The 12,861-nt window shown below is 40.7% G+C and overlaps 1 protein-coding gene across 2 annotated transcripts in view; it reads left to right on the top strand.

The window, feature by feature from the left end:
* LOC124267930 overlaps positions 1-8,170 on the top strand; it is a 39,817-nt gene extending 31,647 nt beyond the window's left edge. For both annotated transcript variants that reach the window (XM_046702919.1, XM_046702920.1), the window contains exons 2-5: positions 1,154-1,316; positions 5,440-5,584; positions 6,323-6,500; positions 6,936-8,170. In XM_046702919.1, coding sequence (XP_046558875.1) covers positions 1,219-1,316; positions 5,440-5,584; positions 6,323-6,500; positions 6,936-7,564 — 1,050 coding nt within the window. In that variant the 5' untranslated portion in view covers positions 1,154-1,218 and the 3' untranslated portion in view covers positions 7,565-8,170. The remainder of the gene's footprint in view (positions 1-1,153; positions 1,317-5,439; positions 5,585-6,322; positions 6,501-6,935) is intronic.
* Positions 8,171-12,861: the final 4,691 nt, after the last annotated feature.

Here is a 12,861-nt window from a genome sequence, read left to right as displayed (position 1 = left end):
GGTGTCTGGAATGTGCTGGGTTACTACAGGGTGTCTGGAGTGGGTGCGAATACTGTAACAGGGGATGTGACATTATATCGATGCAAAATTAGACGTTGCCATGGTTACAACGTGAAATGGATTTAGAATAAAATCATTATCAGCTGTGTACCTGAATCATTAGGTCTTCATGGTACGTGAAATCTTGATTTGTTTCATCAACGCCTCCACCTTCTAAGACCTTCAGCCATGTGCCGACTTAGCCAGGACTGAACGAGACATCGGTGTTACTTTACCCCGCATGTCGGGATGATAACGTCAATCTATGAAACAGAGCCCAGAGCTACCCCGTGGCCACCAGTTGATATTTTCTCCATCACATATTCCTGGCTTCAACCACGAAGTGCTGGGACACAAACAACACCTACCTATCCGACATGTTGCACTCATAAGTGTGGCTTGTCACCATATCACCCCTATGTAATAGCCCTCCGAAAACACCCTTATTGTTGGGGTAATTGTTTAGAAATATCACAATTGGTAACAATATTAACAATATAGAATGGGTTAACGCCCATCCAAATCAACACACACACACACACACACACACAAACAAACAAACAAAAACACACACACACACACACACACACACACACACACACACACACACACACACACACACACACACACACACACACACACACACACACACACACACACACACACACACACACACACACACACACCCTTACCCTGCCACGTGGAGGGTGGCGTCCATGTTGGACAAGGATTATCACCAATTCAGTCTGCATCAGCTGCGGACTTTCTCACACGCCATCGGAATATAGTTTAAAATTTAACATCGACTTGTCCGCCTGGAGCCACAGCTGGAGATGTAATGTTTGGTTTGAAAACAGTTCGACATACATCCTGCAGCAGATGATAAACAACAGTGGTGTCTCCATATGCTTTTAGCTTGGAACTACTTTAATCCAAAATCGGGTCATGAACATAAATATGGCCCGCAGATGGAAATAACGATTGTCCATAAATTTGATAACGTCTATATGACCGTTCTTGAGTGGTGATACTTTCACTGAAGTTTTTCTTCCGAAGTGTTACATAAATCATCAGTATCGAGTTGTTTATAAAGACATGTTGCCTTGTCTTACAGACATCCGCGCCATTAACAAAGTCTCGGATTACAGCGGTGAAGGTCGTTGCCGTCAGACATCCAAAATGGCGGACAAGGATAATCTTATCACTCAGCTGAAGACCCGGATGCAGAGTGTAGAACCTCTAACTGATGAACCAGAATTCCATACTGATTCAGAGACGTAAGTTCACCCTGTGGTATGCCAACTTAATTACAGTTCTTAGTATTCTAATCATGTTCCATCGTGTAGCTGCATGCTCTTGTATTTCACGAGGAATATTTCGAATATTGAAACAGTCGGCTATGCAAGCTCTTAAATGAAAACATTTCCACACATGTATTTGTGGTTGTGCTTTGTTACTGATGTTAAAATGTTTCCAAAGCAGCACATCAAGACATAACATATCAAGTATAAAATATTAAATAGATTGAAAGTAGATTAGGCACGGTTTTGTATCCAGTAAACACGTTAGACCATAGACCATACAAACTCACAATACCGTTAATTTTACGATAAAGTTACATTCTTTATTGGTAAGTTCTTTTTGCGAAAACATGATTTTCAGTTATCAATGCATACAAATGTCGCCGCTATTTTGCCTTTTACGTCCAATGAAATCTGTTTTGTGGATATTCGAGATTGTATTTTCAGTGGCGATGGCGTTTAAGAGTGAAGGTTGTTGCAATGTTACAGCAATGTTACACGAGGCTGTATGTTTTGTCTATGTTCTTAACGTCATTTAGTCTGTCAGTTTTATGAATGACTACGGTATGACGGTAGATATGGATTTATGGTGTCTGATACGCCTTCTGCATGAAAAATTGATTTCTTGCAACATCTGTCCATATTTGGGTTTTTGGTACACCAATAACCACAAATCTATGAAAAAATATGTTCTCATGCTTTCATTTTCCACCCTTACAATAGAAATACTATAGTGCCTCAAAAGCTTTCATATTTACAAGGCACAATTATTATTACAGCTAACAGGTGAGGTCTCGTCTCAGTGTATCATTCCTTGTTTCGTGCAGTCTTCTGTATTTGTCTGAACATTCTCAGTTTATCGTCAATAGCATAAATACATAGTCACTTCTGTTTGTGTGCGGAAAAGCACACGGATTGGTCGTTAACAAAACACTGTGGAACATCTTATTACATAAATTACAATATTCATACACACGTCCGATTCTTACATCTCTAATGAGATTTCACGCAAACTGAGCAGTCATGTAGTTGTCTACGAGACTGACCAAATCTCACGACAAATCTCATGCTAGCTTTAAACAGACCATCAGTTCATCCACGAGTCATCCACTCGGTTAGCCAGAATGATAATTCGTAATAACAGACTCGTTATTCACTGACGACTTGGACGAAGGATACAGCCAGACTCCAGTAATTATCACCTGTATCTACTAGGATGCCCATACCTTTAATTTCACGATCAACGGGAGCTTTGGGGGAAATGACTAACGATGTGCTTGTGATTACACATCCACCGAAATAGTTAACTATAGAGCAGTATATGGAAACCGTCTTATTTGGTGAAACCTTTTGCTTTATTAACGGAAAATTATTTTCCACATTAAATTCAAATTGCATTAAAGAATTCATAGTCCCACCGTGCTAATGTTAGACGGACGTGTTATTTGATTGATGTTAAGGAACAAAATGTCTTCTCAAGGGATTCTATTAAAGAACTAAAATGAAATGTATTTTGTCCATTCTAAAATATATGGCACACTCAATGCTTATAGACACCAATGACATGGGCTAAATAATCCTAAATTCAGGATGTTTTGTTTTGTCGTCATAGCAGATATGTTCCTATGTATATTCATGTTCGAACAGACATGTGTAACACTACTGATTACCATTTATTTCCATATATTATTTGGTGCAAATAGTTCAGTTTGTGTAGACCACGTCATTCAAAACTAATCTTTAATCTTGCACGTCACCTAATACCGACAACTGATTGGATCAACAGATGTTGTCTCCTCCGAGGTCCGCGCGAGTACCGTTTGAGTTTCTCTTTCTCTCCTCCACTCAGTGTCTTGATTAGTTTCGGGATCAGGGAAGACTTCCTTTGCTCTAAGTATGTCTGAAGGCATCACGGCGTGTCTCGGCAATACTTATCTCTGGGTCGTGGGATTTGATAGATTTAAGATTAAAACCAGTCGCTTTGAGCTTTGGTCGATAAATATTTTGCTTGAATCTGACAACCAGAGCTTTCAGGATTGAAACAATGAGTTCAGACCAAAGCGGTTTTCAACATTGTATTCAATCTTTTGAAATGGAAACTGCGCAACATCTAACCCGTCAAATAGATCGGTTTCGGTTATCACATGTTTTGATCACTATTGACGTGCACCTTTCAGAAGATGAATTATGATTATAGAGACTGCATACACGTGACTGTCAGTTCCGTTTGTCAAATCCTGAAAAACATCCAACTACCACTCAATGTATGCAAGAAAAATATTGTCTACAGACTTTAACAAAACACTTACTTGTCCAACTGCACGAGATCAGAAGAGATCGTGCTCTCGATGGGATAACGTTTAAATGTTTTGGAGAAAATCATTGTTAAGCACGTTTCTCATACTGGTATATGTATCACTATATATTGCAACAGATACATAGGGGCATTGTCAACTTTTAATCCTTGATGTCGGTATTTAATTAAATTCATGCAGATGTTATGATTGTGAAGCGGTGTCGATGTTCATACGTGTGGTAGTAGGTCAGTACTTGATGTATACTGTCATACCCATACACATATCTATTGTTTGATGAAGTTGTACATCAAACACCACTATGACCGTTTAACACCTGTCAACATGTTACCAATACACACATCTACTATTTGATAAGGTATATGGATGCAACGGAATTAGAGGGAGGAACGGCCGCAGAGGTGGGTAGAGGAACAGGTAAAGGTGGGGCCCCAGTGGATGGGGAGGTATACTATGAGATCTATGGAGGAGACAAGTACGTATGTGGAGGCATGTCGAATGCATGACATCTACTGCAGTGTATAACTGACAAAAGAGCAGCATCCCAAGTGGAGGCATGACGAATACATGACATCTACTGCAGTGTATAACTGACAAAACAGCAGCATCCCAAGTGGATGCATGACGAATACATGGAGGCGATAGCGTTGAAGGTGATAGAAAGATTGGCAGTTAAAGAAAGTGAGGGAGGTAGTTTAGTTTTACGCCGCTTTTAGTAATATTCCAGCAATTTTACGGCGGGGGACACCAGAAATGGGCTTCATTGTATCCATGTGGGGAACACGATCTTCATCGTGGCGAGCGAACGCTTTAACCATAAGGCTACCCCACCGCCCACTTAAAGGGAGGGGAAGTAGGTACAGGGATAGATGAGGCATCAAATAGCGGAAGAAGTGGTATTAGAAGACTCCGAGAGGAATGAGGTCTAGAAGAAGAGAAAGTGAGGCGACTGGTTTGGTATTCGACCACCACCATCTGTTGTCTGACGTTTGGGGCCATCAGTGAAGTCAACATCCCCATCTACAATCAATACTCGGCTTGACAGACACCTGTCGGGGGCTGGTCTGCATAGCCAGATGTAATTTGATTCATGAAATCCACCATATTTGAACCATTAATTTCATCTGTCACTGGCCATAATTGTGCTGCATATGTTAGTATTGATTATTCAGCTTTCGCTTCAAATTCCAAAGGTTAACGCTAAAGAATAAAGCCCCGTATACATACCAACACAGACTACATAGGACGTAAAAGGTAAATAGTGATGCCCATGGTACAAATAGATCACGGATACAAGGCGTCAAGGGAATGGTCAACACATCCTGTTGTATCGGCAGCACCCGTCACGCATCCAGGTTTCATTCCAAAAATATGTTTGTTTGCCAGGCTATACCAGGTTGTTTGTTTGCCAGGCTATACCAGGTTGTTTGTTTGCCAGGCTATACCAGGTTGTACTCGTAACCTTGACTGTTGTCTGTAAATGCAGTCTCGATCAAATGATTCCAGTGTTTTACCAGTTTATGACAGAATGTGGTGTTTATTCTCGACCCAGTTCATATGTTGATTGAGTACAGCGTCTTTAATGCACCGCTGACCGGTCCAATAATAACTATCAAGAATTCTGCATGCAGTTTTCATTATGGATTCGTTTTATCCTTGAAAACACACTCACTCACATGTAGAAAGTCGCCGCGAGAACTCGAACATCTGTAGTCGGAAAGCATATGAGCCTAATAACATGTTAAAATATATTTAGATTACAGTATTTTTAAATGGTTTTGCAGAATCGCGCGCTACTTGAAGTCACGTGACTGGAGCCTGGATGATGCTGAGAGCCTGCTGAAGGAGACAGTGGAGTACCGAAGACAGAACCGCCCTCTGCACCTCAACTGTCGCTGGTGCCATGACAGGCCTGGCTTCCATTCCATGGTCAGTCTCCTAGAACTACCAATCTGTCCAATACTCCATTCCCTTCAAATTAGTGCCAATATTTTTGTGATGAGTCTGGGGATTTTGTGTTCGCTCGGGATGTCCTTATGATTAGTAGTGATGTTTGTTGAATATATCAAACAGACAAAGGGGCATCTCGATGCACTTTGGAAACATTGAAACAAATAGATATTTTGGATGTAACCTTACATTTTGAGATATTGCAGGAGATTGTAACCATACAACAAATATGATAATGAATAATGTAGTTTCCTAAAGTGTCATTATCTGAAATCACGAGAGGCTGACATAAAGGGTTTTCGTCTGACATTAATGCACAACATTGGACAGTTTGACACACACAATAGCAAAAACAGGGGTTTATAATTACTACCTTGCTTGTAACATCTCTGGGTATGTTACTGACAAATCCAGGAATATAGACAGGGCGAATCAGGCGTAGTGTTCTGGCACACCCAAGGGGCACAACTGTGCAGAGTGAAGGAAGACTGCCCACACGAATGGGCCACCCGTGCCTCGAATTCAGGTTTAAACATGCTGTTGTTTTTTTCTGATAAAGAAGCAAAGAAAATGGGAAGAGGGGGAGATCAGGGTGTCGAGGCAGGGATCAGGGACAGGAGGGTTTAGGGGAACCACGATGCAAATAACAATCTTTGACAACATTATATTGTTATTATCTCGTTATGTTCGTTGACCGTACTTCCTGTGTGGTTCCAGCGCCAGATCGGTCATGATGAGATGGGCCGTCCTGTTATCTACTCAAGCTTTTCCCAGGCTTCAACTCACCGGAACACAGTGGAGGACTCCGTCAGTCACGTGACCTACCTCATAGAGAACGCTAAGTTGACGATGCAGCCTGGGATATCCACCTGGGTGTTTATCATTGATTGTACAGGTAACTTGGAATAGTCATTCATAATTGTTGGCTCATTGTTCCGATCGTCTTGTTCATTTTCTATTTCTTTCCTCTTGTAGTAGCTATTATAGAGTTTTTGCCTTTGTTCAATGTATTGTGCTACCACTTGAAATGGGAACAGGTTTTCTCACACAGTATTTAAGACCCTAAAGTTTACACATTCATGTCATGAACTAAATCGGTTTTAAATTTGAGTGCTGAAGTTACATGAATGAAAGTAGCATGCTTATCTAAGAGATAATTAAGAGTCCGAAAATTGACGCCAAAAATAATTTTGGGTCCAGAGAATGGGCCTACGTATCCATTTCAAATATAATCATATTGTTTATCACATCATGCGGCCCTAGTATCTGTCTCTGCTTATGGCTGTATATGACATGGGATTTTTAATAGTTAACATTTACTTCCTTCCAGGGATGACAATGCAGTCATGCAACCCTAGGTTAGGATACGGCGTGACCCATATAATGGCCAACCACTACCCGGAGCGTCTCGGTCTGGTCATATGCCTCAACCACAGCCCAATCTTCCACGGTGTATGGAAGGCTATCAAGGTCTTCCTCCACGAAAACACAGTCTCCAAGATGAAGCTAGTGAGGTCCAAGAGGAAGATCCAACAAACGTTCCAGAAATATTTCTCCGAAGAACTAACAGCGTGGTTGCATGAGGAGATGAGGCTCAACAAGGTCAAACCTCTCCCTGAAGGTCAAGCGCAGTTTTGGCACCCTCCAGCTGAAAAAGGAGGTCACGACCCCCGTGGGTCACCTTCCTACGTATCAAAGTTCATAGATTCATATACCAGCAATATCAGAGACACCGCTGAGCGCATACACAAGCCACATCCAAACGTGTTAGACAATCTGTGTGGGACGGTGCTAAAAGTGACGATATCACCACAAGAAGCTAAAGAACGCGAGGAGGCGCAAGCTGTTGCCGAGGCGTCCAACTTCGACGGTAGTGATGACGACACCGAAGTACCTTCTGTGCATATCGCTGACGAGTTTAAGATACCACAAACAGCTTTGCCTTTAAGCACATACTGACAACGTCGAGGGCTCGTAAGACGTCTGCAACGATGGTCCCTGGTGTTTATAATCATTTACATTTATCAAAGACTTTGTCAGAACAGGATGAAATATGGGAGAGCGCAAGACGACGGGGGAGCGTGAGTGCCGTCAGCAGATAGATTGCTGTGTGTGCAAGGCGACGATAATGGTGAACACAAGGACAACACTCAGATCGATAACTGAGGCTGGGGGGACACAGGGACAACACTCAGATCGATAACTGAGGCTGGGGGGAACCAATTAGCATCCCTTCTGAGCGGGTACAAAACTGTAATAGAAAATCAGATTACTAGACGATTGTGTGTGAACGGTAACCTAATCTAATTTAATGTTCAACTTTGTCTGTGATCACTAATTTCGGTGGTGGGAAGTGCAATGTCTTCCAGTGTGTAAATCTTAGAGTGAGAGTTACTTCCCCTGACGCATTCCGTTCAGAGTTAAAGGAGTTGCAAGTTTTGTTTATTATTTACGTTATTATCGAAGAGGTTTGTTTTCGTCGTTCCTTTATCACATTTTTAGTTTGGAAATAACTCTCACCCGATGATTCTATACAATGTTACTTATAAATGGAATGCATTTTTACGAAGTTGTTCGTTTTCTTCTGACATTTGTTTGTGTTTGGTAGTACGTATTGTTTGACATGATGCCTGACAAAAAGCCAGAATGCTGATAACATTTACTAGCGCATGCCCTGAGAATAACGTACTTTCCCATGAATTAAAGGTAGTCATCAAGCGTTCATTCTAAGAGCTGCATAATCCCAAAATGAGGCTTTACTTTTAGTATCATTCCTTACTTGTTGTGGATAGGGTTGTAACTTGGCTAGATAACCTTGATGACTCGCGATGATTTCCCTTAAATTAACAGTACATATGATATGCAGAACGTCAATGCTTCACGCTGGTGGATTTTAATAACAATACTGAGAGAGTACGTCCACTCCAACACAACATCATGATGTGTAAACCTGTGGGAGGAAATCCCGAGGTACTGTGGGTAATCATTGGTGACATCCAGACAAACGACGCGGGTAAACAATCAGGGAGATTCGAACTGTCACCAATGTGTTTGACTTAACCAGTGCATGCAAGTTGTAAAATAGCGACTATTCCTGGATACAGCCAGGAAATTTATTCAATCAATACTGTACTCTATGTACGGACCGTTCCTCATGCTATCGACCTCTAACACCACGCTCCATATTGACTGCGTCTGCGTAGAACACTCACAGGTGATGATCAGTGAACCAGACACTTTATTGCCAGTTACGGATAAAGCGAACTCCCAGGGTACACGTACACGTACGTTTGTACACAGCACATACGCACATACGCACGCACGCACACATACATATACACACGCCCCGTGATCATTCCGGGGTTGACAACCTTTGCAGTGAACACAACAGGAAATGTGATATATAACTCTTCCTCTCTAAGGAACGTGACGCTGAAAGTGAGAGTAAATAGTCTCCAAGAACCATAAGCTGTTGAGACAGAGGGTACCGAGGCTTGAATGTCGATATAGAATTGCCATCATGTTTTATCATTCTGGCCACATGGATTAATTATTTATTCTGTCGAGTAGCAATGATTCTCTGCATCCTTTTCAGGTTTCAGAACAGTTTTAAATGAAATCCCAGAACTCTACCTCATTCATCAATATAGTGGGTCCAACTGTGCTAATGGATTCTCTGTATCCTGAAGACCAGTTTACAACGTTTATTACCCATACGGGCTAGGATACACAGGTGATTAGTTTTGTGATAATCGCACATGTGCTTTTCGGTGATTCTCAACGGCGATTGGTCAGCTAAGCAGAGAAGAAATATGATTGGTTGACGGAACTACTTTTCATGATCCAAGTTCATTGACAACTTTTACCGTTTCATTGATAATATAATTAGAACGTGCTGTACTTACACATTCCGAGATTTAAAAAAGAAAACATAAAAGTTAAAGAATATGAATAATCTTTTTATTAGACGTTATTACATTGCAATAAAATTGCGTTATGAATAGTAGTCTTTTTAAATGATATAATCTTTTAAAAAAACAAAAAACACAATCGTTTGCATTGTTTGTAAACAAACATGCCGCCATTAGACTAAACCCCGATCAAGGTCACTGATCTAGTTAAGGTTGACGGTGACCAAATAGGAAGAGTGATAAGAATTTTACAGCCCTTGAATTCCCAAAACCTGTTTGTTGTTAAAACTGAATTCGGGGAAATAGAAAAAGCAAGATACCGACTAAAGATGTTATCTGAAAGTGTAACAAGTGAGTCGGACACGGCGTCCATGCCACCGAACCAGAAAACAGCTCCTTTCTTACCGGAATCAGTGCAAAATGGTCTTCTTCAAGATGACTTTTTATATCCATGCATTCCTAATCAATCCGAGAGGTTTGTCCCAGTATCCGATGCGGAGATTTACACATTTCATAGACTCGGATTCCGACTAGAGTTATCCTTCTTGGAACTGCTGTACTCTACTGTGACGTGAGTGTAACACGCCTTCCACAGAACAAAATGTTGTTTAATATTCAAACTTGTTGAGTTTCTTGACAGAAAACTGTTTTCTATATGTATTCGTGGGATGGTTGTCTTTTAGATTTCCCAACTTTTAACCGTTGACTTTCCCAAAATTGACAGGTATTTGCCAGAGTGTGTTTCAACACTACACCGTCACCCGTCACTAGAAAACACGTCAGTCGTGAATGAACGATGTTCCGTCGCACTGACTTGATCAAATAAATGTTTAGCTGTTATTAAGCTCAATGATATATTTTATTATATCATTTTTATCATATTAACAAATGTTAATTAATTATTCCAGACATAATATTTTTGTTGTATTTTAAAGCGATTTTATGATGTACTATTTTCCATAGCGTAGTTATGTTATTACCGCTGGCGAAGTTAGGTTTAATACGCGCATGAATACGAATCAGCTGTTTGAGGTCACAAGTCCTGTCTCCGGGTGGTTTTAATTTCTTGGTTCTTCTTTTTAAATTACATTATGGGTAATAAATAGAATAACCAACTCGGTACGAGTGATTACGGGAAATATGCCCTCGTTAAAATAATGTTCAGTGACTCTGGCGAGGCTCGGCACTGTGAACATTATTTCAACTCGGGCATATTTCCCGTAATCACTCGTACCTCGTTGGTTATTCTCTAAATATCGTCTACAGCGACTGAGGATAACATGTAGAAAAGGCGCTCTGAGGTAGAGAGGGTCACCTTCAGTTTGTCGAAGGTCGCATAAAAATAGATAAATCGTACAGGCATCACTTGGTGTCATGCCGTTTGTAAATATCGCCCTATGTTCTCTCTGAAAACGTCTGACAACCACCTCCTGAATCACTTCCAGGAGACATATAGCCAAGTCAGGGTCACGCGTCCCCAGGGAGAAATCAATATGAAATCATATCACACTGGCACCGGTGATAGATGGTCAAAGATTTCTACTTCGGTGTGTGTCCCGTCGCAGTGTGTGGCTTCAGACCGGACATGTCATTGTCCAGGGACACATTTCTCTCGACCCCTATGGCGAAGGTTAATCGATTTGGCTTCACAGCGCAATAACTCTTCTGTCTCGTCATCACCATGATATATGTGAACATAATGGCGATAGGGCTTCCACGGGTACTCGAGTACTCGAGGACGAGTCGGGTTTACTCGAGTCCATTTTCAAGGACTCGAGGACTCGAAAAGGGGAGATAACTCGAATTATTGACGTTGACGGATTGTCTGCCATGTGCTAAGCATGAGCGGCCGTTAACGTCTAATATTAAGAAAAAGATATAACTTTATTATCCCGGAGGAAATTCTCATACATCCAAACTGTCTCAAAATAAATATATACACAGTTCACAAAAATATACACAATAATTACATGCTCAAAACGAATGCTATTTACAAATAAAACTGACATGATATAATTCAATTAACCACATAGGTAAAGAGGCTGAATAATTCTAGTTCTAATCACATGATGGTGATTCAAAATATTTGTTGCATTCACGAATACTTGATGGTATGAAAGACTGTCGAGCTCTGTTTTGAGGGAAGGTAATCGACAGCAGCGTCCAGAAGGAAGTAGTTCAAAATGGTGAGATCAAATATGTCAATTATCAAATCTAATTTTAGCTGTCTTTTTGACTATACTCGAAATACACTCCAGAAATTTTGCAAGCAGCATTAACAATTTTGAAAAGTCTGTTTTTGTTAAGATGAGACAGATCCCCATACCAACATAGAAAATTGTAGGTCAACACACTTTGAATAAAGGTTTGATAAAAAACTGTCATTACGGTTTTGTCAATGCCTTGACGATAATAATGTTCAGAATCAGAAATTAGGCCAGTAACAGTGGCGTCATCTGCAAATTTCACAGTAAACAAGTCATATATTGACAAGTAACAGTCATTGGTATACAAAACGAAGAGTACGGATGAAGGAACACAGCCATGTGGATCTCCAGTAGAGGTTGAGAGAAAAGAAGATTGATAGCCATTGGCACTGACATACTGAGTTCTATGTACCCTGAATTCTTTAACCCATCTGATAATGTTTTTATTAACACCTAGATTACATAGTTTACTCCTCACACGGTGTGGCTGTATGGTATTAGTTGTTACAAGTCTGCAGATGAGAGTAAATATTATACATCGATTGAGATTTCACTTCTTAAAATGATTAGGTAACTATCTTGACAATTGATCGTTTGCTTGAAAGGTATGAATTTCGAGTCATTCCTTCAACCGCGTGGGTACCTCCGGTGTTTGACATGAAGATGTAGGACTGTATCCAAGTCGAAACTGATGACACAAAGTACGTGGACCTTGACTTGAGAGTCACAACACTTTCATTCATCTCACTGACGTGTACACAGTTTAAATTACATCGTTTCGTTTGTTTGCCATTCTACAGTTGTGTCCTATTGCTCAAGGGTAACTTTTAAGATATACCATGTCAATTTTATTCTTGTCTAATCTTTTACCCGGTCAGTGACTGACACACACACTCACTCACTCACTTACTGACACATTTACGCACTCACGCACACACTCACTCTACGTGGTCACTCGCACTCAATCACCCACTCACTCACTCTACGGAGGGTCAATACAGAAACTTACTAGTCACCTGTGAGATTATTAAATCAGTGTCCAGTGATGTGTTGGCTGTTATTGTCCACATTCATATCCTTCCCACCCTGACTGTGTTATTGTCAAGATCTTCAACTGTTATGCTTGTCTCTATTTCCG

The sequence above is a fragment of the Haliotis rubra genome, unplaced genomic scaffold (genome assembly GCF_003918875.1).
Source record: "Haliotis rubra isolate DU_JTF1 unplaced genomic scaffold, ASM391887v1 Scf135, whole genome shotgun sequence".
Taxonomy (NCBI): Eukaryota; Metazoa; Mollusca; class Gastropoda; order Lepetellida; family Haliotidae; genus Haliotis; species Haliotis rubra.
This window is presented reverse-complemented; position numbering and strand designations above follow the sequence as displayed.